We start from the raw sequence: 24429 nt of genomic DNA, 5'->3' as shown, positions 1-24429 counted from the left end.
TCGTGGTTACATGTTTAGTTCCGCCCCAAGATTCCGCTCTCGGTATTATTATAACAAACTCATTTCATTAAGACCCACATTTTACACTTTATTCTAGATTTATTTCTACATTTTTTTTTTTACAAACATGTTACACATTTTAGACATAATTGTTTGGAATGACATAAGAGTAGGTGCATATGTACAGCTCATCATACATCAGACAGGTTTTTCTAAATATTGCTATTTGATGAAAAACAAAACGTTAAGATATTCTAATATAATCTAAAACATCATTTTATGAACAGCCATGTATCATTTTTTACAGTAAGTACCAAAAAGAAGTGTTTCAGTACAGAGCTACAAACAAATCATTTTACATTAATTTGAGATACATTTCTGTGTCTAATCCATTGTCCGATTAAAATATATTCTAATAAAATCTAAAAGATTCTTTTTCTGAACAGCCGAGTTTTATTTTTAACAGTAAGTTACCAGAAAAAAAGAACTGTTTCAGCACAGAGCTATGTAAACAAATCATTTTACATCAATTAATTGATTGTCGAATCCACTCTTCCATGACCTTGAAGGAAACTCAAACCCACTTCCTGTGGTAGGAGACACCTCATGGGATAGTCCTGCTCTGGCTCTTGGTATTGCCAAACTGTTTTCATACACAAACCCTTGCACAGGAAGAGTTAAGAAAAGAAAATGTAAAAGATATGAAAAGAATAGCATTAGCGATAAATGTCTAGTAGCCTAATTGTCTTACCCAGGTCTGGTCTTGTGATAGTCACTTGACGTTGGCTGGATTCTGAAGAAACTGTTGAGCTTTGGGTCGAGTTAGACTTGATTGACCTCACAGATGCTATGAAGGGGAATGTATTTGGTGGATTGGGTTTGTGTTTTGGAACCACAGTTGCAGTTTGGCTCCATTCTGAAAGCATTCATAAAGTCAGCGCTCGCATTTTACAAGATCCTCAAGATTGCGAGGAAGAATTTGAAGCCTTACCGGAGTACTCCTGCAGCTTGAAAGCACCACAACATAAATGTATTCTCCATTGCTTGCGCACATTTTCCTTCACGAGACAGTGGAACACAAAAATGAAGAATCCTGGAGCAAATCATAGCGTAGCGTGTCAATGGATTGGATTGTAAAACCAATTTGGAAATAATCTAATGTGTTGTTATTTACCTTGTAGGCTGTTCAGTATGGAGAACAGGTAGAGGAGGAACACTTTGATAGGACCCCAAGCAAGAAAAGCCACAGACCAGGTGAGACCCAACAAGAAGGTAAGGCTTGCCACAGCCCGCAGGTCCTTCAAGATCCCACTTCGGGTTCCAGCCGGCTGATTGACTTGCATATTTCTGATCTGAATCAGAACCACTAGGAAGATGGAGCCATTGCACAGCAGTATGAAGGCTATGTAGCTCACTACCGACACGTAGAAAACCACATCGTTTTGCACCCAGCAGCTGAATCAGAAAAGCATGAACATTTTTCACTTAAAGAAAAGCTTGCAATGCACTTTTAATATGATTTCAATGCTAAAATGTTTCACTAACAACATTTCGGAGTCATCCAGGGTAGATTGGGAATCACTTAGGCCATACGCATCTCTCTTTATAGCCAGTACCAAGCCACAAATTATAAGTGGAATCCCTGTACAAAGATATAATTGATATTAAATAGAGAAAAAATAAGTCATTTAAAAGCAATGTTTACATTAAATTTAAATATCTTACCCCAGCCAAGCAGGCAGAACTTCAAAATGTATGAGGGCACGTACACATTGAACACTTTGACCAGAGCAAAGTACATATTCACAGCTCCCAAGCCCATCCAGGTAAAGGACGTCAGTAAGAAATAGTGTAAAGTGGCCGCTACAGCAATGCAAAGGCCGTAGTTGCCAAAAGAAGAAATCCAGGAGTTCAACAGGAACACCAGGTTCAGTCCCAGTAAAGCAAGGGACAAGTTTAACAGTATTTTGGATGGGTAATCCCTCCTTAACTTCCTGTGGTAGCATACAGTGCATCACTGTTAATGGCAAAGACTAATAAAATGTGCATTTTATTGAAATGCTAATAAAATGTATATAAAACCAAGGTGACAAATTTCATAATAATGCATGTATGGTATATTTCTGTTCAATAACACTGATTATAAAAGCATCTTACTCTAAGAGGCTGTAGGTTAACACTGTGATCCCAAGAAAGCATGAAGACACACCACAGCCCATGTATGTGATAATAGTGAGGATTCGCTCGTTCTTCGCATCAATAGGAGTTCTGGAAACATCCTTAAATGATAAAAACAAAAGTTTAAAGTATTTTAACCAAAATATACAATCCAATTTAAGTTATAAATATTAGATGTACAGATCAAACAAAAATAATCTTAGTATTATTCATTCATTCTCTTTTCAGCTTAGTCGCTTTATTAATCCGGGGTCGCCACAGCAGAATGAACCGTCAACTTATCCAGCACGTTTTTACGCAGCGAATGCCCTTCCAGCCGCAACCCATCTCTGGGAAACATCCACACACACTCATTCACACACATACACTACAGTCAATTTTAGCTTACCCAATTCACCTGTACCGCATGTATTTGAAATGTGGGGGAACCGGAGCACCCGGAGGAAACCCACGCGAATGCAGGGAAAACATGCAAACTCCACACAGAAACGCCAACTGACCTAGCCAAGGCTCAAACCAGCAACCTTCTTGCTGTGAGGTGACAGCACTACTGCGCCACTGCGTCACCAATCTAAGTATTATATTTATTATTATTATTTCAATTATCAAATCAATGTCAACATTGAACATTTTAAATAATAAAACTTTTATGTTATTCATTCATTCATTTTCCTTCGGCTTAGTCCCTTATTTATCAGGGATGAACCGCCAACAAGCATATGTTTTACACAGCGGATGCCCTTCCAGCCGCAACCCAGTACTAGGAAACAGCCATACATCTATTCACACACACTCAAACACTTTTAGTTTAGTTTATCCAATTCACCTATAGCGCGTGCCTTTGGACTGTGGGTGAAACCGGAGGAAACCCACGGCACAGGGGTGTCACAATCATCAAGTTGAGTGCCCACCAGACACACTAGAGGGCATTCTACACATCACATCTGCCACTGAACTGGACTACATATTCCATCATGCACTTCACACACACCATTTCCAGATCACCACTGATTACAAACACACAGCTGAAGCTCATGTCATCAGGACTGATTACTAGGACTACTGTATATATACACCCCACTTTCAAACACATCTTTGCTCAATGTTGTTTCACTGTAAGTGTACAGTTCCTATCATTTCCTTGTTCCTGTTTTTACCTTTTATGTTTTTGGATTTTTGTACTGTCTTTTGTTGAATATTTTGAGCGTTCTTTGGATTTTGTTTGTGGTTTACCCCTTTTGCCACTGTTTTGTTCCTGGCTTTGACCTTGCCTGTATGACCATCCGTTAAATAAAGCTGCGCTTGGAACTTTTACCTCTGTGTACACGGCCCTCACTACAACAGGGAGAACCCTCTCTTTATGTTATTCATATTATAAATCATTTTAGATATCATTATAGCAAGCTAAAATATTCAACCCTGTTTGAGTTATTCTTATTATTATCTGTATTCATATATGTATTTACAATCAAATAAATGCAACGTTGATATTATACTTCATCAATTAATCCTTGGTTAATGAATTAGTAACGTTTATTCTATTCTAACATTTCTATCATTTTATTCTAATAAATTCGAGTCATTAATATTATTAGCTGTATTCAAAGATGCATTGTAGATCAAATAAATGCATATTTTATTATTTACAATCTTGAATGACTGCAATCTTATTGGGCACATCAATAATATCAGATTTTAAATGAATATAAACATATATTAATGATTATTTCATATTTATACCAATTTTATTTCTAATGAAGAAGATTTGTAGAGTTAATTGTGTATGGAACACATCAGTGTCGTACCACCAGCACTCCAAAGTGGGTCATGTGGTCGCATAGACAGGTTGTGTAATCCTTGCTGATATTATACGTCCAGCACCCCTTTGGACTCCATCCTCCATATCCATCTAAAGCAGGACATGCACACACACATTATGAAATATAGCACCTAATGTGAGAAAAACACAGTAATAAATAATGTTGTCAGGTAGTTTAGCTGACTTGCCATTCTTATTGAAATCCCAGTAGACACAATGGACATCCTGGTCCTTCTGTCAAATAAACAAAGACAGCATATTTATTTCTGCCAGTGATGTTTTTAATTGCTAAATATTCATTAATAACGTACTGTCTTAGTTTGTAGGTGGTGTAGAGTGACTGCAACATATTCTTTAAGGTTTTCAATGGGTCCTGTGGCATTAGTCACACTGGCAGACACCACAAAAGTGTTCAGTTTTTTCCCATCTGGATCATCCTGAGGCCAATGCATTAAAGTATGTGTCATATATGAGATAAAGACAGTAAAACTGACGGCCGTAGAACACAGTAAAATGTTTTACCTTTGTTTGAAAGAGAGTTGGAACACCATAAAACTGAAACTGAATGCGAGGGCTGCTGTCGTTTATGATGGGGAATCTCTCTTGTATTTCAGAGGGAAGAGAAATGAAGGCCACTGTGCCATCAAAAGGCTCTTGGTTGATATAAACCTTTAGAGGAAAAACATTAGGTTTAATCATTGTGTTGCTTTTTAGATATATTATTCAATATATGATTCATTATATTTTTATAGGTGGGAAAAAAGTATACAGTCGAAGGCAAAATTAATAGCCCAATTTTTTATTCTTTCTTGATGTTTAACAGAGCAAGGAAACTATCACTATTTCAATACAAATGTACAATATTTTTCTTCTGAAGAAAGTCTTATTTTTTATTTTATTTTTGCTGGAATAAAAGGATTAACAAATGTAAATGTAATATTTAATAATCAATATTAATATTCCCCTTAAGACTGATAATTACTGATTGTTTTGATTGGCTACAGAACACGCTACTGTTTTTGCCTAATTAACCTAATTTAAATAAATGAACCTAGATAAGCACTTTAAATTGAACTTTAAACATAATACTAGTATATTTCTAAACAACTAGTGAAATACTGTTTACTCTCATCATAGCGAAGACAAAAAGAAATTGTGTTATAAAACTTAAAACTATTATTTAAACCAGTAAACTAGTATTTAAAACTCTTATGTTTTAAACAGTTTTGAAAAAATATCTCCATTAAACAGAACTTGAAGAATAATACAGAAACATTCAATGCTTGTTATGATGCTTATGTTATTATACAGCATTATAATATGTAGTGCTAAAAATATTTGTATTGATTTGGTATATATATATATACACTCACCGGCCACTTTATTAGGTACACCTGTCCAACTGCTCTTTATGCAAATTTCTAATCAGCCAATCACATGGCAGCAACTCAGTGCATTTAAGCATGTAGACATGGTCAAGACGATCTGCTGCAGTTCAAACCAAGCATCAAAATGGAGAAGAAAAGTGATTTAAGTGACTTTGAACATAGCATGGTTGTTGGTGCCAGACGGGCTAGTCTGAGTATTTCAGAAACTGCTGATCTACTGGGATTTTCACGCACAACCATCTCTAGGATTTACAGAGAATGGTCCGAAAAGAGAAAATATCCAGTGAGCGGCAGTTCTGTGGGCACAAATGCCTTGTTGATGCCCGAGGTCAGAGGAGAATGGCCAGACTGGTTGAAGTTGATAGAAAGACAACAGTAACTGAAATAACCACTCATTACAATGAGGTATGTAGAAGAGCATCTCTGAACGCACAACTCATCCAACCTTGAGGCGGATGAGCTACAGCAGCAGAAGACCATACATAGTGCCACTCCTGTCAGCTAAGAACAGGAAACTGAGGCTACAATGGGCACAGGTTCACCAAAATTGGACAATAAAAGATAAAAAAATTTTGCCTGGTCTGATGAGTCTCAATTTCTGCTGCCACATTCGGATGGTAGGGTCAGAATTTGTTGTCAACTACATGAAAGCATGGATCCATCCTGCCTTGTATCGATGGTTCTGGCTGGTGGTGTAAAGGTGTGGGGGATATTTTCTTGGCACACTTTGGCCCCATTAGTACCAATTGAGCATTGTATCAACACTACAGCCTACCCTAGAATATTGTTGCTGACCATATCCATCCCTTTATGACCACAGTGTACCCATCTTCTGATGGCTACTTCCAGCAGGATAACGCAGCATGTCATAAAGCACGAATCATCTCAGACTGGTTTCTTGAACATGACAATGAATTCACTGTACTCAAATGGCCTCCACAGTCACCAGATCTCAATCCAATAGAGCACCTTTGGGATGTGATGGAACGGGAGATTTGCATCATGGCTGTGCAGTCGACGAACTGCATGATGCTATCATGTCAATATGGACCAAAATTTCTGAGGAATATTTCTAGTACCTTGTTGAATCTATGCCACAAAGGATTAAGGCAGTTCTGAAGGCAAAAGGGGGTCCAACCCAGTACTAGTACAGTGTACCTAATAAAGTGGCCGGTGAGTGTATACATATATTAGTTATGGCATATTTGCTATTGTCACAATTTTAACAGTATAAAGCATCCTCGCCAAATAATACTTTTTATATATATTTTCATATTTCATAGCAATTCAAAAATATAATCTATGAATACTGCATAAACAAAGTTTACTGAGTATTGTAAAGTTGCTGTGAATGTGTAGTTGCTCACCTCAGGATTAAAGCCTTTGTTAGTGGAAGAAACTCCAAATGTGAGGTTGTGAAAATTTCCTTGGTCAATATTGACTACAGATATTGCCAAGGCAGGAGCTGTTAAACTGACCGACTCTCCTTTAAACCCTAACATCTGGTCTCCGACAGACTCTGTGATGTTCAGAATGCTGCACAAATACAGAGAAGCTTTTTTTATTTGTTGACATGTAAAGTATAAAATCTGACAGTAAAATCTAAGAGCTAATTTAACAGATGTTGACACACAGTATATTTCACCGTTGATGAACACATCAGGGAAATCATTTACTATATTTGTTTGATTTTTATTGCTTTTATTGTATAATGAAAATCAAGTCCATCAAGAGAAGTATTATTCTCGTTCATTGGTTTGGGAGGAATCAATGTGTGTTAAAGTGTTATGAGCCATGAACCAATAAAATAATCAAAACATTACAAAATTTGATTTGAAGCAAAACACATGAAAATCTGGCATTAAAAAGAGTATATTTAACAGCATTAATATAAAAAAGACATCAATTCCATGAAGCCCCACTAAAATACAATTAAATTATCTATACATTAGAATATTTCAAGTCTATTTAAATATATAGGGAGACCAATTATGTCCAGTTTGACTTGAGAGTGGGTGGAGCTAATACTGTTTTGGTACTTTGCTTGCTGCAGCTCTCTGATTGGTGTAATTTTCTGTATTGCATCATGGGTACTGTAGTTTATTATTTTGAACATAACATGTTTGTCTTTAAATGTGTATCCTTTTTTTGTAAAAAAAAATTATATCCCATGGAGTTTTTACTTCTGGAAGAATCAAGCAAATTTATGAACAATCAGTGTCACACACCTGTTGGTGAAAGGCAGCAGGTTGCTGTCAGACTGCAGGATGTCAGACGTGATGTTGATAATGACTTCTCCCAGCGGAGGAGTGATCGTACTAACGTTAATCACATCCACTAGTTTATTCAATACTGTTGAGAGCTCAAACTCATCCAGATGCTTTTTCTCATGAATCAAATCCTCGATCATGATCAGAATGTCTTCTGCATTGTCTAAAAAGGAAATGCACAGGGAATCTTGTAACGCGCATATTGACATTTAATCAGCCATTTTAACAATAAAACATGACAGCAACACAATGCATTAGAGCATAGGTCTTAAACTCGATTCCTGGAGGGCCGCAGCTCTGCACAGTTTTCCACCAACCCTAATCAAACACAGCTGATCCAACTAATTAAGGTGTTCAAGGCTACTAGAGACTATTACGCAGGTGTGAGTTGGAGGTGGTTGGAGCTAAACTATGCAGAGCCCTAGGAGTTTGAGACCATAGCATTAGAAGGATATTTTACCCAAAAATGAGTCATCATTTATATTGACCCTTTACTTGTTTCAAACTTTAAACACAAAAGAAGATATATTGTAGAAAGCTGAAAACCTTTAATTGTTGACTTCCATAGTGGGAAAAACAAATAATAAACAGAAGAAAGATATTTATAAATGTTTGGAACCAATTGAGGGTAAGAAGATAGAGAGTAAAGTTTTATTTTTGGGTGAACATAACGATTAGTTTATTCTAGAGTGACATTTTTCTGATAATTTACTCACCCCCTTTGTCACCCATTATGTTAATTTCTTTCTTTCTTTCTTTCTTTCTTTCTTTCTTTCTTTCTTTCTTTCTTTCTTTCTTTCTTTCTTTCTTTCTTTCTTTCTTTCTTTCTTTCTTTCTTTCTTCAGTTTAAAAGACATTAAGGTTTTTCAGCAAAACATTCTAGGTTTTCCTCCATGTAGTGTTCAGTGTTTGCAGTTTCAGTACAGCTTCAAAGAGATACAGTATAGACCTACTGTATAGCAACCTAATAAAACGTTTGGCCAAAATATTAAAAGAATTCAAATGTGAATCATTTTCAACTACAAAAGCTTGCATCTCAGAACAAGTGCAAGACAAGATTTTGTGATTAAAAGTAAGTTCATTTTTATTAATTTTTTGCTAGGTATTGGCTTGGATAGTGTAGAGCTCTTAAGCGGTTTAAACCACACTGAAAATAATGATTTCTGCAAAATTGTTGCAAACAGTTTATATGGGTTGAATTTAAACAAACAAATGACATTAAGTCATTTTTAACTTCATTTGTTTGTTTAAATTTAGCCCAAATAAATCGTTTACAATCCCTTACCTCAAACCTATTTTAGTAAATCCAATGAATCATATTTGAATCATTTTTTCAGTGCATTGAACCTTAATTTCTTAAAGACTGAAAAAAGAAAGAGAGAGAGAGAGAGAGAGAAATTAAAAATTAACATGAATGACAAGTGGTAGAGTAAATGATCAGAACATTTTTAAGTAAACTAATACTTTAAAGTGATAGTTCCCTAAAAATGAAAATTCTGCCATCATTTACTGACCCTTCACTTGTTCAAAAACTTATTTCAATCTCTTTCTTTTACAGAACTCAAAAATATATTTTGAAAAAAAGTCCCATTTTTGAGGGAACTCTCCCTTTAAGGGATGAAGTTGTGATCAAGACCATCTGCCATCATGTTAATGTGGACCAAAATCTCTGAGGAATTTTTCCAGCATGTTGTTGAATTTATTCCAAGAAGAATGCAAAAGGGGTGACCCTAATAAAGTTAATAGAGTGTATTTGGTACACAGTGCTCAACATTAATGAGTGCACCCCATTTTGAAAATAAATATTTTTATCCATTTCTCAGTTAATATACATAATATATTTTGGTGCATTTGAACAAAACAGATTTATTAAACATATATTTATCAAAATTATATTTTAGACTTTTAAATTGATGCTAAATGCTGGGAAAAAATTACAAACTACAAAATTTGTATTCATTTTTTGTTTCTCTTGAATTTTTCTCTTTTTACATTTGTTATTTAATATTTTTCGCTAACATAAATTTGGGTGTACTGATGGTGTTTACCATTAGTGACTGTGATGTCTTCCAGATCTGACACACTGTGGACTACAACCTGACACTGCCCCAGGTCTGGAGACGTCCAGAGAGCACTGTTTGAGTCCGCATCCAGATAACTGTTTGGAGAAAATAGTTTGAATCAATTCATGAATTCTCCCCTATTAATGATCACAAACTGTTGAGTGCTGCTCGACTCTGAGATGTTCAATATTATATAACGCTCTTAAGTTTCGGGGTTGAAGCTGTTCACCCCTTTTATGGCTGTAAATAAACCTGGAGACACAAGAAATTGCTTAACCTCTGCAATGAAATCGATCGTGCAAACAGTTCTGACTTAAATGATCTGGAACATACATGTGATTAATTGGTTTACAGCAGCCTCCTCAAATATTAAATTAGATGGCTTCCTCTTTTGAGAGATAGCAATTAAGAGCAATAACCCCTGACAGTGGAGTCTCGAAAGATTTATAGTCTGATAACATGCTGTCATCAATGTCCCATTAAGCAGAGCAGACAGGCAGCTATGAAGTGGAAATGTTACAATGATTTAATGTAATTACTACAATTTGAAGGTGTTTTGGTTTTAGATACACAATTTATGGCATTAGCAGCATTATTTAACAGCTAAAAAGCCTCTCTTAATCTTTAGCAGCAGATATTGTGAGAACAGAGAGACGATAAAGTGTGTGGTTGGAGACAAAATGATCCATTAATGCTATTAGCAAAATTAATAATATTGATTGCCAAGCCTTATTGCAGTGTTATTTTACATTTGACAACTCAATTTCTGAATCCTGTTACTTGCCAGAAAAACTTTAGGATTTATTTGTACTATGCTTGATACTTATTATATTTTACTAATACAGATGCACTCGAGTTATTCTGACATAAAATATTTTTAAATAGAGCTATTGAAGTCATCTTGCGAAACTGTTTTCCTATCACGATGTATAACACATTTGTTTTCCCCAATATCGTGCAGCCCTATTGTACTCAACCTTCAGAAATTAAAATTTAATCATTTAATGACCATTTTGGGAAGTTTTATGAATTTCTGTGGGAGAATTGTGAGTAATTAAATTTTATCATTTATTGCTTTTTTTTGGAAATTGGGAAAACATTCCTGGAAAACTGAATTTACTCTTCTTGAATCAAAGCTTTTATGTTGACAGTACTGTTTCTCGTCCTTCCTTCAGCATTGTCACAACCTTTAGCATTGAAAACGTTTTCTCCTAAGTTTCAAGCTGCTTTTCCACTGCATCCAACAAGTGACAAGCGACAGACCGAAAGTCATTCATTTCCAATAGAGAGTAGTCCGGGGGCTGTGTGGAGTTCCGATCATCTACGTATGCGGAAAATTTGGCTCCAATTTGAGCTGTGGATACGTTGAAATATTTGAACTTCTGCGACTAGACTGTATGTGACCGGCCAACTGGATGTGATGTATTCCAGTGGGTCAATCCGCGCGAGATGTGAAATAAGAAGTTTTTCCATTATTTTTTGAACCAGAAAAAAAGTCTATATTAAAAACAAAACATTTCTATTCATAAATGAGTAATAAAAGATAGTATTTTTTAAAGTTGTCTCCATGTTACCTCCACACATTTTTTGCGATCTATGAGTTTATAGTATACATTCATTTATTCACTCATTCAACCATCCACCTTTATTTCGGACACCACGAGAATCAGCTTCTCAGCCATGGTGCTCGACAACATTGAATATTCTGTGCGACTGCCACAAGGGGGTGTATTCTAACTGTTGTGTCCAAATGTCATGTGCAGTGAAAAGGCGGCTTCATTCAAATTCGGATATTATTGCGCCCAGGGGTGTAGCGGACATTTTAAAAGTGGGGGGAGGGGGGACAGCTGTATGAGATCATATGTTCATATAATTATTAATCAGCTGTTTCTAAATGGTCTGTCTCTAAAAGTGAGAGAGACGTATCCCCCCCCGGTTGCTACGCCCCTGATTGCGCCTCATTCTATTTTCAGGTTCGTCGCACTATGCAGTAAGATCCAATTGGCGGTGAAGCAGGTACATTATCGCCCTTTGGTGTCGTCTTGATGTATCTTTCACCATGCTTAATTTTTCTTCTGCTCCTTCAATTCTTTCTTCATGTTCACTGAGTTGATCCTTTATATCTTTGACTGTTTGCTCCACTCTTTCGAGGCACATCTTTGTCTGACTGTGTCCTTCTTGCGGAGTTTCTTTAATTCTTTCAGCACGTCTAGATCGAGCTGCAGTTCGTTGCTAGCCTTCTCTGTGCTAACTGGACTCTGCGTTCTCCGTTTTTCTTCCCTCTCCTTCTTATTTTATTGTTTATTACTCGTCTTTTGTCTCTGAGTCAAACTCATTTTGTTGATGGTCTTGATATGTCTTTAATTTAAGTGCTAGGTATTATAGTTACCACTTAACTTTTTTTATTTTAGCGGAGCTCAATTTGGTGCTTCTTATTCAGTCATAACATGACCGGAAGTCCTCCCAAAACATTCTTGGAATATTAAACATTCATTCATTTTCTTTCGGCTTAATCCCTTATCTATCAGTGGTCACCACAGCGGAATGAACTGCCAACTATATGTTTTACTCAGTGGATGCCCTTCCAGCTGCAACCAGTACTGGGAAACACCCATACACTCTCTCACACACACACTCATGTCTTTGGACTGTGAGGGAAAACAGAGCACCCGGTGGAAACCCACGGCAACACGGGGAGAACATGCAAACTCCACAAACAAATGCCAACTGGCCCAGCCAAGATTCGAACCAGCGATCATCTTGCTTTGAGGCGACAGTGCTAACCACTGAGCCACTGTGCCACCAGAATATTAAACAGTTAGCTGTGAATTATTTTCACAATTATAATTACATACCGTTAGGTTGGTTTGAGCCTGTATATTTAAATATCAACACAGGCTCAGGGGAAATATGTGCTTTAGCTTACATTTTTGTAAAACTGCAAAAACGTACTTAAACATTACATTTACTAGTTTAGCAGATGCTTTAATTCAAAGCAACTTACAAATGAGGATATAAGAAGCACTTCAAATCAGCAGAGAGCAATATATAGATGCCATGACTAGTCTAAATTAGTTTACCAAGTTTTTTTTACAAGGTTCTTGTAACAAAGTGTTTGTAGGAAAGTGTTTAGTACATATAAAGAGCATAACATATGTTTGACTGTATTTGGTCAAATGAATGCTACAGGGCAGTATGACGGCAACAACTTCAGTTACTTTTCACACTACTAATATTTTCACAACATCAAATAAATACCACAAAACAACTTAAAGCTGTCTATGAATTGTAATCTAATATGTTTGCCTCACCTACTGTATATCTCTATATGGACAACTTTTCCAGTGTGGTCAGTTTGCTCAGTAGCTCACTTTGTACAGTGTTGTATTTGTGGTGAAGTCTGGTAAAGCACGGCTCCACAAAAGAGTTAAAAGCCCAGTGAAGGACCCATGAACTGCCAAGGAATAGATCCACAACCCATTTGTCAACAAATCAGGTGAATCCAGCATGCCTGTGCAAAAAGATCAACTACTGGAGATCGCAAATGATGGCAGCCTTTAAGGAGGCCGTTTGCATATCGCATCTTTTCTCGAGTTCACACAAGTTCGTTATTTCCAATGGAGGTGCGCAAGCAAGCGGCATGACACAGTACACAGTTGAATGAATACTGGGAGCGCACTGTGAGTCTTGTTTGGAATATACACATTTTTGGGAGACTAATTATCTCAGACAAACACCGAACACCCAAATACTGCATTACTTTGTAATTTTGAATTGACAGCAATGTTTTGTCAGCTTGTCATCCGGTTAACGATCGCCTAGCAACCTACGAACCACCGCCCCAACACCCCTGACTCCTGGATTGTCAATCGCTTACCAGTCTGCAGTGATAAAAAGGTTGGGGACCACTGCCCTAAGGAACATATTTCAGATTCACAAAAATGCAGACAATGCCCTCTAGTGGATCTGTCTTCTGAAACGTGCAACAAAATTTACTCAGAGCAACGTATTTTATTTCACAAAAATGTAGCCTGAGGTACATGTTTCTAATGAGCCTGGGCTGTTAATAGTAATTCTGACTTCAACTGTATATATAAAAATGTATTTAATAATACAAAGCATGAAGCAATTCAAAACATGATTTCTGTTTTGGTCAAATGAAATGTTTAAGAGTTTTACCATTGCCGGTATGCTGTCTTACTAGGGTTTCCCTCACAGGGATGCGAGATGTTGTGCTCAGCCACTGTTTGGGGCCATCTGAAAAGCCCCTGTCTGGTGTAATGGTTGTGCTCAGGACAGGGCACTGTTTTTGACATAGAAGAGAGATGTATTCAGACAACTCTTAAATTAAATGTATATTAAATATATATGTAGCACATACCGATGTAAGAAATTAAAATATCCTCAGGTTTGGCATCCAAGCATGCAAGTCCTCTGCAGTATGCTTTCTCCAGAAGCCCATGAATCAGTATTTGTGTCTCTGTGATGTTTGAAGACGTTGTTACCCGGGCGTGAAAGACACAGCTGTGCCTGGGAATAAGTCATATCAGATAACCACAATAAATTCATGTACATTTTCAACAATTTTTATTTATTACTATGTTTACGTCACTTGCTGTGTCTTGTAACAAAGATCTCACCTTTTTCCTGAGTGCAAGGGACTCTGCAAGATAAGATATACAGCGATTTAAACATACTCAGTTTCCATTTACTTATATAGAATTTGCCATTAAACTAGTCTTGCTGTTAACATTTGAAAGCGTGTACCTTTCTATCCACTGTGAATGCATTTGTATCCACACTGCAAATACAAATCAGACATCAGTATGTTTGTCTTCGATATAGGCTATTGTATATTAAGACTGACTAACCTTCTTTTTCGTGTGTGTGTTGAAGAGGGAACAAGTTTGAAGTTCAACACTGATATTCCTTTACTAGAAAGTGTATCGTTAAGCTACAGTGATAATAAAAACACTATTAAGATGCGATTTTTGCTTCCACTTTGACATTCAAGCTTGCTTTGTTGAGATCTTACCCAGAGTTGAATGATATTCTTGGGTTCACCAGGGCCTGTGATGGTTACATTGACGTTGACCTTGAAAAAAATATCTATTTTCATAAAAGAGACATTGTATATCACACTTTCTGAGGGCAATAATGAGACTGAAAAGCTTATATAATAATAAATTCACAGTTCTTGACCTGATTTGTTTCCTTCAGGTAAAACTGTAGAAAAGCATGCAGTCGTGTTTAATGCACGAGTTGTTGTGGAGGATAAAAGAGTTGTTTCTTTAAGCGTCGAGGAGCTTTTTGCCAGAGTTGTTTGAATGGATGTCGTGGAGCTTGAAACTGTTGAAGAGATGATAAGATAAAGATTTAGAGAATGTAGAATTGCATATAGCTGTGAACGTAAAAGACAAATGGATGCCAATAGGCCCTGTTAACACCTGATATTAAGATGAGTTTTCAACAATCCAAAGCGCTTTATGCATGGAAGTGTTTTTTAACCACTGATAAACTTCAGGTAAAAGGTTGAAAGACTGCCTTCGATTTCAAAAGGTTCCCTTTACAGCATACATAATGTAATTTAATGAAAATATAGTGAGTTAAACAGACTTAAACATTCTTTAGTTGCTCAAAAAACGCAATGACAGGTTTATAATGTTTATAATGGCATGGAAGTGCCTTGGTGGGTATATACAAAATTAAAAGTGCACAAGGCTATTGCAAATAGATGACAATAAATAGCTCATATTTAGAGCTAAAGACCACTTCCATATGTAGTCAAAGAGAACATGTGATTATATTGCTTTTGGAAGGTGAACTTTAAGGGAATCCTGGGTATCAAGATTCATTCATTCATTTTCCTTCGGCTTAGTCCCTTGGGTCGCCACAGCGAAATGAACCGCCAACTATTCTGGCATATGTGTTATGCAGCGGATACCCTTCCAGACACAACCCAGTACTGGGAAACAGTCGTACAATATCACTCACACTCAGCACTAGGGGAGCACCGGAGGAAACCAACGCGAATACGGGGAGATGCAATCTCCACACAGAAATGCCAACTGGCCCAGCAGGGACTCGAACCAGCACCTTTCTTGCTGAGAGGCGACAGTGCTAACGACTGAGCCACCTTGCCACCCTGTATCAAGATTTGCCTCAATAAAATATAAATGATAAATGTCTCTTAATAAATTACGTAGAAAACATTACAGATTTAGATCATTAACAAATATTTATACATACTTGGGACTGTGGAGACTGGCATTATTTTCGATGAAATCAAAGGTCAGTTTCACTGCAGTCATAAGTGTCCATTTTCCTCAAATTATGATTGATAGCAGCAAAAACAGATATAGACAAGCGTCGGCATAATTATTGTGTATCTTTTTGTGAATGCAGATTTCACAAGCTTTTAACATTATAAAGTTCCTTTTGTGGGAAAACAAATCAATGATAGTGAACATCAACATGTCTTTGATTGAAAATTAAAACCAAAAGTGAAACAATGTGGCATCATTTCAGAATTTTACTTTCCAGGTTGTGTTAAAGTAGCTTCAGGCTGCATCTGTGGCTTACAAAGTACACTTCAAATAATGGCAGCCCCATAGTCAAAAATAAATCTGGATTATTTTTTTATACAACATAAATATTCTATTGGTATTCAATTTCATATTTCATTAAGAGACAATATTTATCTTAAGCCATTCAAGTCTCAATTCCTAAGGTACTGTTTAAATGCTTTGCATAAATGGGATGTATTCTGAGAAATCACATAAAAAAGTATGCTTGTTTTGTGGTATTACACCAAAACACAGATTATGATCTAAAAATCCTAGTTGGCGTCCACACTATTTTCATTCATTAGCTGTGCACCATGGGTTTGTTCATTCGTGCATCACACTTAATGATCCTGCAGAAGTGATGTAGAGCATGAGGAAACAAAAGTGAAGGGTCTCGATAAGATCCAAGGAGATGCATTTGAATGCATTTAAATACTAAGTGAAAATGTTAATGCATCTTAGCTGACAACTTGTGATTACATCAGTGAAAATGCATGTTAATACCAGGTGAAAACAGGGCTAAATTTTCTCTACAGACTTGTTGTATCAGTTGAGGATGAAATAACTGTTGTTGTTTCCATTTGTATGGCAGTTGTGCTTTCTGTTTTTGCAGTAATGGTCGTAGTCATCGGCTCAGGAGTTGTGGATGGTGTTGTTTGAGTTGTTGGAGGAAAAGATGTGGTCAATTTTATGGGAGGTTTTGTTTCTGGATCTGGCAAGAGATGGTCTAAAAAGGATAAAAAGAAAAAACAAAAGAATTAGATTGTGTATATTACATGCATTAATAGTCATAATCATAAACATGGAAAAAGGTTGATTTGGATGCAGATTATAGCCACTTTCTGAATTGCTGTAAAATTACCTGAACGACTTTAACAGTAAATAAAAAAAATGCTGTGTTCACATTTGGGAAAAATGGTCCGATTGATTTCCAGTATATTTAAAAGGGTCTGTTCACACATGATCTCTTCAAGGCAAAACCAGTCATTTTCCGGAAAAGTTATGTGTGATAGAACGTTATGACTATATAATTTACCAAGACAGTATCGTATTGTATCGTATCTTTTATTTCATGCCACGTGAGCTTCATTGGCTATCTTCTTGCCAAAAACAATTCAGAATAATACTAATATAATAATAAATACAATACAAATCATCCAATCAAACAAATGCAAGTCATACTAAATCAGATTTTTGCATTATTTATATTTTTGAAATAATTCTTTAAGTCCATGAAATTATGTTTAACAGAAAGAGGAATGTTGCAAAACATGCACCGAGTAGGGTCTTCACCTCTCAGTCATGAAAGACCAAATTGACTTCTGGTATAAACCATTTGATCAAATCTGGTCTTATTAGATATAAAAACCAAACTGTAATTTACCAAGAGGGTATACGAAAATGAAGCTGGGATCTGTAGATATTCTGTAGTGGTCTATTTCACGATCCTTGGTGAGGACCTTGGAAACTTCTTCCTGTATTTGTCCTACATCAGCCCTAGGAATCACGTTAATGTGAGCCACACAGTCAAACCTGTAAAGAAACACAAGCATGATATCAAACTATGTCTGTACCTATTTCTAATCAATATAAATGTCATTTTTATTACCACTTCCATGCCAAAAATTGTGATTAAATACACAGATGGACTTAGGGGACATATACAAGATTTCTTAAGCCGCCTGCAATGTCTACAGCTTGAGTCTCATTTACTCTTGCAACAGAATGCAAAATACCTTAATGCACAGTAATGCTTTATCCTTTTAATCACCTAATTTTCACATAGAAATATTTTGCTTTATGCCTTGGCAGTAATTCAATTCTGGATATTATTATGTGTATCACAATCAAGGCAATTGCGGAATTTCAGAAATAATGCTTAGCTATATGTAGAAAAAAGCTCACTTTGGAGTGTGCTTTGTTATTTTGTATGCTCAAAACACATGTACTAAAGGAAGTTGAAAATGTAAAAAGGATAATTATGACCCAGTAACAAAACATAAACATAATGCTTCTGTGAAAATAAAATAATGTTTTTTGGATGTTAATATTAGTTAGTCCAACTAAATGTATAAATGATTTTTTTGACTTCAGTTGCTTCAGTTTCTAGTCAAATTTTCTGATCAATCAAATGCTCTCTAGTATCTGACATGGCCAGTACCCGTCAAGGCGCTTCTCATTCGCTTTTCATTTGATGCGCTTGAGCTCAACCACTCCCACTAGCAGAGTGGTGATAAAACAAAACAGGAGGAGCTACTATATGTCCCATCCTGTCTTCATGTTTCAGTTGAGCTTACGTCGAACATCAAATGAGAAAACTTCACATTTCAAAGCACTTCACAGGACCTTAAATATGCAGCAGATTGTGAAAATAAATACAAAAATTCATCAAAAAGTGACATTTCCAAGAGAATCTCACTGGCTAAGTCCTGGCATGGTGGACCACAGCATTATGGATCTCTTCTGAAAAGAGAAAGTCATCTTGTTATATCGATGAGCATGTGGATTTAGTTTTTCAATGTAATAATAATAATATTAACACCCTTGACGCACCTCTGGATTTCCACTTTGGTCTGTATAAGAGCTGTTAAAAGACGAGAGTAAATTTAATCATGGCCTAAAAACTTTTGTACTGTGTTTGGAAAGATATTACATGCTCTTACCCTCCTTTAGGAAACACTCGGACACTGTTCAAATATATGTATGTCGGCCACAATTCCAACTCTGCTAATGCTTGTGTCAGCTAGAGCAGGGAAACACATAGTTATTACTGATATTTTGTCTTTTTCCAGAACTAGCAGCAGTGAAAATTTATTATGTTTTCTGATGCTCACCAACTGGTGTGCAACCTCTTTAGCATCATAATCATGTGTTTTGTTTCCGTCTTCACGGAGGATGAGAAGCACCAGTTTTACTTCATAAAAGGGCCAGTCTGGAAAAAAAGGAAATTGTATCAGGTAAAAAAGTGACTATCAAAGCTCTGTATAATTTGCACAAAGTTTATATACATTTTACTACTAAAACTTACTTTTCCAAATCTTTTAGGTAAATATTCATGACCTACTGTGTCATGTGATGTCTATGCACACACGGTAAAATTTATTTAATCAAATTTATTACAGCATATCAAAAATATTTGACAATCGATGTAGTTTTTATATTTGTAAAATTGTTTTGAGAAAATATCTTGCTGTCTGTATGAAAATATTTTAGAAATGTTGGCTTGTGTTTTCATAAGACCCAAATTTACATGACCTTTCCCAAAACATTTTGGGATTATTTGTTTTTACAAAACTTTTCAGGCCTTGAAAATGACTTGACAAAATTCTAGGACTTTTCCAGGTTTTCCAGGACCGTATGAACCCTGTATATATATATATATATATACATATATAAATGAAATATATAAAAATGAAAAGTTAGCATTCAATACAACTCAAAATACAACAAATTGTTAGGCAATTTTCTTTTCTTTTTATTGAATTAGATTTTTAATAGCTGTATGCTGTAAAATAACTTAAGTCATTCGATGTAGAGATATGGAACTGAAATGCAGTTAAGACCTGCCCTGGAACTAATTTAGCTTTGCATTTCCCTGAAAGCCAAATTGCATGTCTTACAATAGAATGTTCACCAGTCAATCAGAATCAAGCATTTTATACACTGCCCGTGCAAAAAAAGTCTTGCATTCTAATATATCATTGGACTTTGATTTGGACTTTGTTTGATTACAGAATGCATTTACCATGGCATCCTTTCAATATATTGTTCTGCAATGTCACAACATTTAGTCAGCAGAGCTCTTTCTTTGGGCACATAGTGTTGAACAACATATTGGGCAGACAACAAATAGATGCCTTTTTATAGATTAGCCTCACTGGTTTTCTTAAAGCTACACAACTTTTCAGTCTCAATCCCTTAGGTTCCTTTTGTCTTGTGCATGTGAAAATATGCTAACTTTCACTATTAAACACAGCCTTGAGTTCTGATGTTTTTTTTTACCATTTGATTTCACCAGAAATTAAAATTTTTTGCTTAAAGACAGTTCTCCACTATCCTTACAGTTTTTAATAATGCATTGGACAGTTATTAACTAGATTTTTTTTGCTTGATGCAAATTGAAGGATTGAAGGCTTGATGATTGAATGATTGTTTTTTCCTTAAACAGATTAATCTTTTCAAGATCTTTTCTACAACCACAGGATGTTTGTTATGACATGGTTGTTTAAGAAATGGGAGGTTACTCTCTAAATCAGTTAGGGTTAATTAACTTGTTACCAGCTGAAACATAAACACACATACAGACATTATCCAATTGGAGGCTCTTATCTGTTTGCTTAGTTAAATCCTGGTGGTTACCTTTTGGTCACAGATCTTTCTTTTAAATAATACTTTCTATAAGATACTTACAATAGTACATGTGTGTCTATACTGTACGTTAGGTTGGTCAGTATCAAAGCTGAAACTGGAACTAATCTAACAAAAAATGTAAGATCCACAGTCCATAAATAAGTTTACCGTTCCACACTCAAGTAGTTTTACAAACAGAAAAAATCAAGAGAAACATAAAAATATAAAATTACGTTGAACTTTTTGTCATTTTTATCTATATTTTTCACAATAACTAATTTGAATTTAAATGCATTATCTTTCCAATGCTAAAGACATTATTTTTATAGATGCAACTGTTTAATAAAACTCTTTTGTTAAAATGCACCAAAATATACTGGCTATATTCACTGAGAAATGGATAAAAATATTGATTTTCAAAAGGGGTGTACACAATACATACATACACAAAGTTATATATATATATATATATATATATATATATATATATATATATATATATATTTCCCAAATGATGCTTAACAGAGCAAGGAAATTTTCCCCGTATGTCTAATAATGTTTTTTCTTCTGGAGAAATTTTTTTTGTTTTATTTCAGCTAGAATAAAAGCAGTTTTTATAAAAAACATTTTGAGGTCAAAATTTTAGCCCCTTTAAGCAATATTTTTTCGATAGTCTACAGAACAAGCCATCGTTATACAATAACTTGTTTAATTACCTTAACTTGCCTAGTTAACCTAAGTAACCTAGTTAAGCCTTTAAATGTCACTTTAAGCTGTATAGAAGTGTCTTGAAAAATATCTAGTAAAATATTAGCTTTGCACTATTTACTGTTTTACATCTGCACAACTCTGGTTTGCACTCATTAAATTTTAATTTTTTACGTATATTTTTAGATTCCATGTTATGTATAATTTTATTTATTGTAAATTCTTTCTAAAATTCTACTTTTTGTATTAATATTATATGTCAGGCACCTAGGGTCTGAGAGTAATGGAATTTCGATTCTCTGTATGTCCTGTACATGTGGCTGAATTGACAATAAAGCCGATATTAGAAATGAAATAAATCTGTTATTAGAAATGAGTTATTAAAACTATTATGTTTAGAAATGTGTTGAAAAAATCTTTCCGTTAAACAGAAATTGGGGAAAAAATAAACAGGGGGGCTAATAATTCTGACTTCAACTGTATATATTTTATATTCATTCATTAATTTTCTTTTCGGCTTAGTCCCTTTATTAATCCGGGGTCGCCACAGCGGAATGAACCGCCAACTTATCCAGCACACGTTTTACGCAGCAGATGCCCTTCCAGCTGCAACCCATCTCTGGGAAACATCCATACACACTCATTCACACACATACACTATGGACAATTTAGCCTACCCAATTCCCCTGTACCGCATGTCTTTGGACTGTGGGGGAAAACAGAGCACCCAGAGGAAACCCATGCGAATGCAGGGAGAACATGCAAACTCCACACAGAAATGCCAACTGACCTAGCCGAGCCAACAGCACTACCTACTGCGCCACTGCGTCGCCATATATAATATAATATTTCACAAAAAATCTAGGTATAGAACATCAAAGAGTGTTTGCACCTTTTGTAATAGTTACATGCGAGTCCCTCAGTTTGAGAAGATGGATCTCAAATTCATAAAGTTTTGGTGAGGGTTAAAATACAATTAAATGCTGGGAATCAATCCTGGGACTGAAAAAAATCCTTTTTCTGATAAACAGGTGGCAGTTCAACCATTCAGAACAAACAAGGGACTCATAACAACTATGACAAAAAATAAAATAAATTATGTGGATCGTTCAGGTAATAAAATTCAGTAGACTTTTAATTAGGTCATTTTTATAGTTGATTATTTGTGGTACAACTTGAAACACCTGGTTGGCGCTACATCACCATCACCACCACACAATGTATGGGAACCTGCAGTAGACATTATAATCCCATCATTGGCAAATATTTATTAGTATTGTTTGTGTCTCTTACCACACTCTTGCGTGACATCTTGTACAGGCTGACAGTTCTTGACTTTATTCCAGATTCGTTCCTCCCAGTGGAGAACATCTCCATCATAGCAGGCTATTTCTGAAATTTCCTGAGCACTGCGCACGTGTCCCCACACCCTAAACAGACTTATGCTGCCCTTCAGATCAGTACCAGTCTCGATGTCGAATTTGTCATTCACAAAAAAGTGAGCCACAGCTAAAGTCAAAGTGCCACCGGCGGCCACAGTGCAGCAGTCCGGATGCAGAGCCACATCTTTAGACTGAGGATATAAAACCACCTCAGTTCCATTGATGTAGACTTTTGGCTTGGTCATAGACTTGGACCAGGTCATGCAAATGGAGTGCCAGTTGTGCAAGGACAGATCCTTGGGGGTGATCCAGACCCTGCCGAACATTGTGACGTGGAGCTCTGATCCATAACCTCGCATTCCCAGCTCTGTGTGTGTCTTATCCGGGTGCAGGTACATAAGGCAGTCCAGTCCGAATTGCCCAGCTTCTTCTTTATGTTCACACACACGGTGAGCGCTTTCAGGGTAGGGAATTTGTGCTCCTTTTTCAGCTCCCAGTAACTGCAGTTATTCTGCATGAAATCCACCTTCTTCCCCCACAGGCTGACAGCAGTTACTGAACCAAAGAGATAGAGGGAGATTTATAAAACATGTATTAGTACAAAAATATTAATACAGATTTAGACATTTATGTTATCAATTGTGTGTGTGTGTGTGAGTGTGTGTATTGGATATACACCTTCATCCTTCGATTTTATTACGCACAGAATGAGGAAGATGGATAATGCCTGAACCTGCTTATTGTGTTTTCCCATTCTCCACCTGATAATAGACAAGAAAAAAAAGGTAAAATAAAAAATAATAATCACGCACACACACGCACACGCACACACACACACACAAACACACAAACACACACACACACACACATACACACACACACACACACACACACATTTAGTATCTTTCTCTTTTTCAACCTGTTTTTTTTTACATTTTAATGATTTTAATTCTGTTTTCATTTCTTGTATTTATTTAGATTATTTTATGAATCATATTTAATGATTAATATTTAATATGTGAAGCACTTCAAATTATCATTGTTTGTGAAATGTGCTATGTAAATTTACTTGTCTTTTCTTGCCTTAATGTAAAAAAAAAAATATATATATATATATATATATATATAAATGAATGATCAAAGTAACACAAGCAATACTATAAACTGAAAAATAAAGCATACAATTTAGGCTTATTTAGGTGTCAAGTTCTGCTGCTAATAAACAGCTAAAAAAGATTTCTCAAAATATAGTTAATATAAAGTACATATTTATTCAGTTTTAATGAGTAGGCGGAAAGATTTGCATTATAATATATTCATCTACAGTTGAAGTCATTTTTTATCCAATTTTTGTTTATTGGGGATTTTTTTTTAACACATTTCTAAACATAATTGTTTAATAACTACTTCCTAATAGCTGATTTCGTTTATCTTTGCCATGATGTAAGTACATATTATTTGACTAGATATTTTTCTAGATACTAGTAGTTCAGCTTATAATTCAATTTAAAGACTTAACTATGTTAATTACGTTAACTAGACAAAGTTAGGGTAATTAGGCAAATCATTGTGTTAGGATGGTTTGTTCTGTAGACAATTGATAAATAAAAATGTAAAAAAAATTCAAACAGTTTTATTTTAGCCAAGATAAACAAATAAGACTTTCTCCAGAGAAAAAAATATTATAGAAAATACTGTGAAAATT

General features: G+C 35.6%; 1 protein-coding gene across 2 annotated transcripts; it reads right to left on the bottom strand.

Moving 5' to 3' along the window:
• Window positions 1-92: 92 nt before the first annotated feature.
• On the bottom strand, window positions 93-23126 carry LOC130236246 (adhesion G-protein coupled receptor G4-like). 2 transcript variants are annotated; one of them, XM_056466904.1, is made up of 28 exons: window positions 22636-23126; window positions 19119-19216; window positions 18948-19027; window positions 18838-18868; window positions 18704-18747; window positions 17669-17817; window positions 16823-17011; window positions 14921-15067; window positions 14754-14827; window positions 14590-14672; window positions 14486-14519; window positions 14359-14381; window positions 14100-14248; window positions 13898-14021; window positions 9704-9813; window positions 7614-7818; window positions 6753-6921; window positions 4520-4666; window positions 4309-4434; window positions 4186-4228; window positions 3984-4087; window positions 2158-2279; window positions 1726-1994; window positions 1546-1642; window positions 1175-1455; window positions 992-1093; window positions 752-916; window positions 93-662 (listed from the first exon to the last, which is right to left on the bottom strand). In XM_056466904.1, exons 1-28 carry the CDS (start codon window positions 23120-23122, stop codon window positions 517-519), a joined length of 3798 nt encoding a protein of 1265 aa, XP_056322879.1. In that variant the 5' UTR covers window positions 23123-23126; the 3' UTR covers window positions 93-516. The 2 variants fall into 2 exon arrangements, with proteins under 2 accessions (XP_056322879.1, XP_056322878.1); XM_056466903.1 differs by having other exon boundaries at window positions 4186-4231; window positions 22636-23125.
• Between the last annotated feature and the right edge of the window lie 1303 nt (window positions 23127-24429).

This window comes from Danio aesculapii, chromosome 10 (genome assembly GCF_903798145.1).
Source record: "Danio aesculapii chromosome 10, fDanAes4.1, whole genome shotgun sequence".
In the NCBI taxonomy this organism is placed as follows: domain Eukaryota; kingdom Metazoa; phylum Chordata; class Actinopteri; order Cypriniformes; family Danionidae; genus Danio; species Danio aesculapii.
The sequence above is the reverse complement of the archived record's forward strand: the minus strand, read 5'-3'. Positions and strand labels throughout refer to the sequence as shown.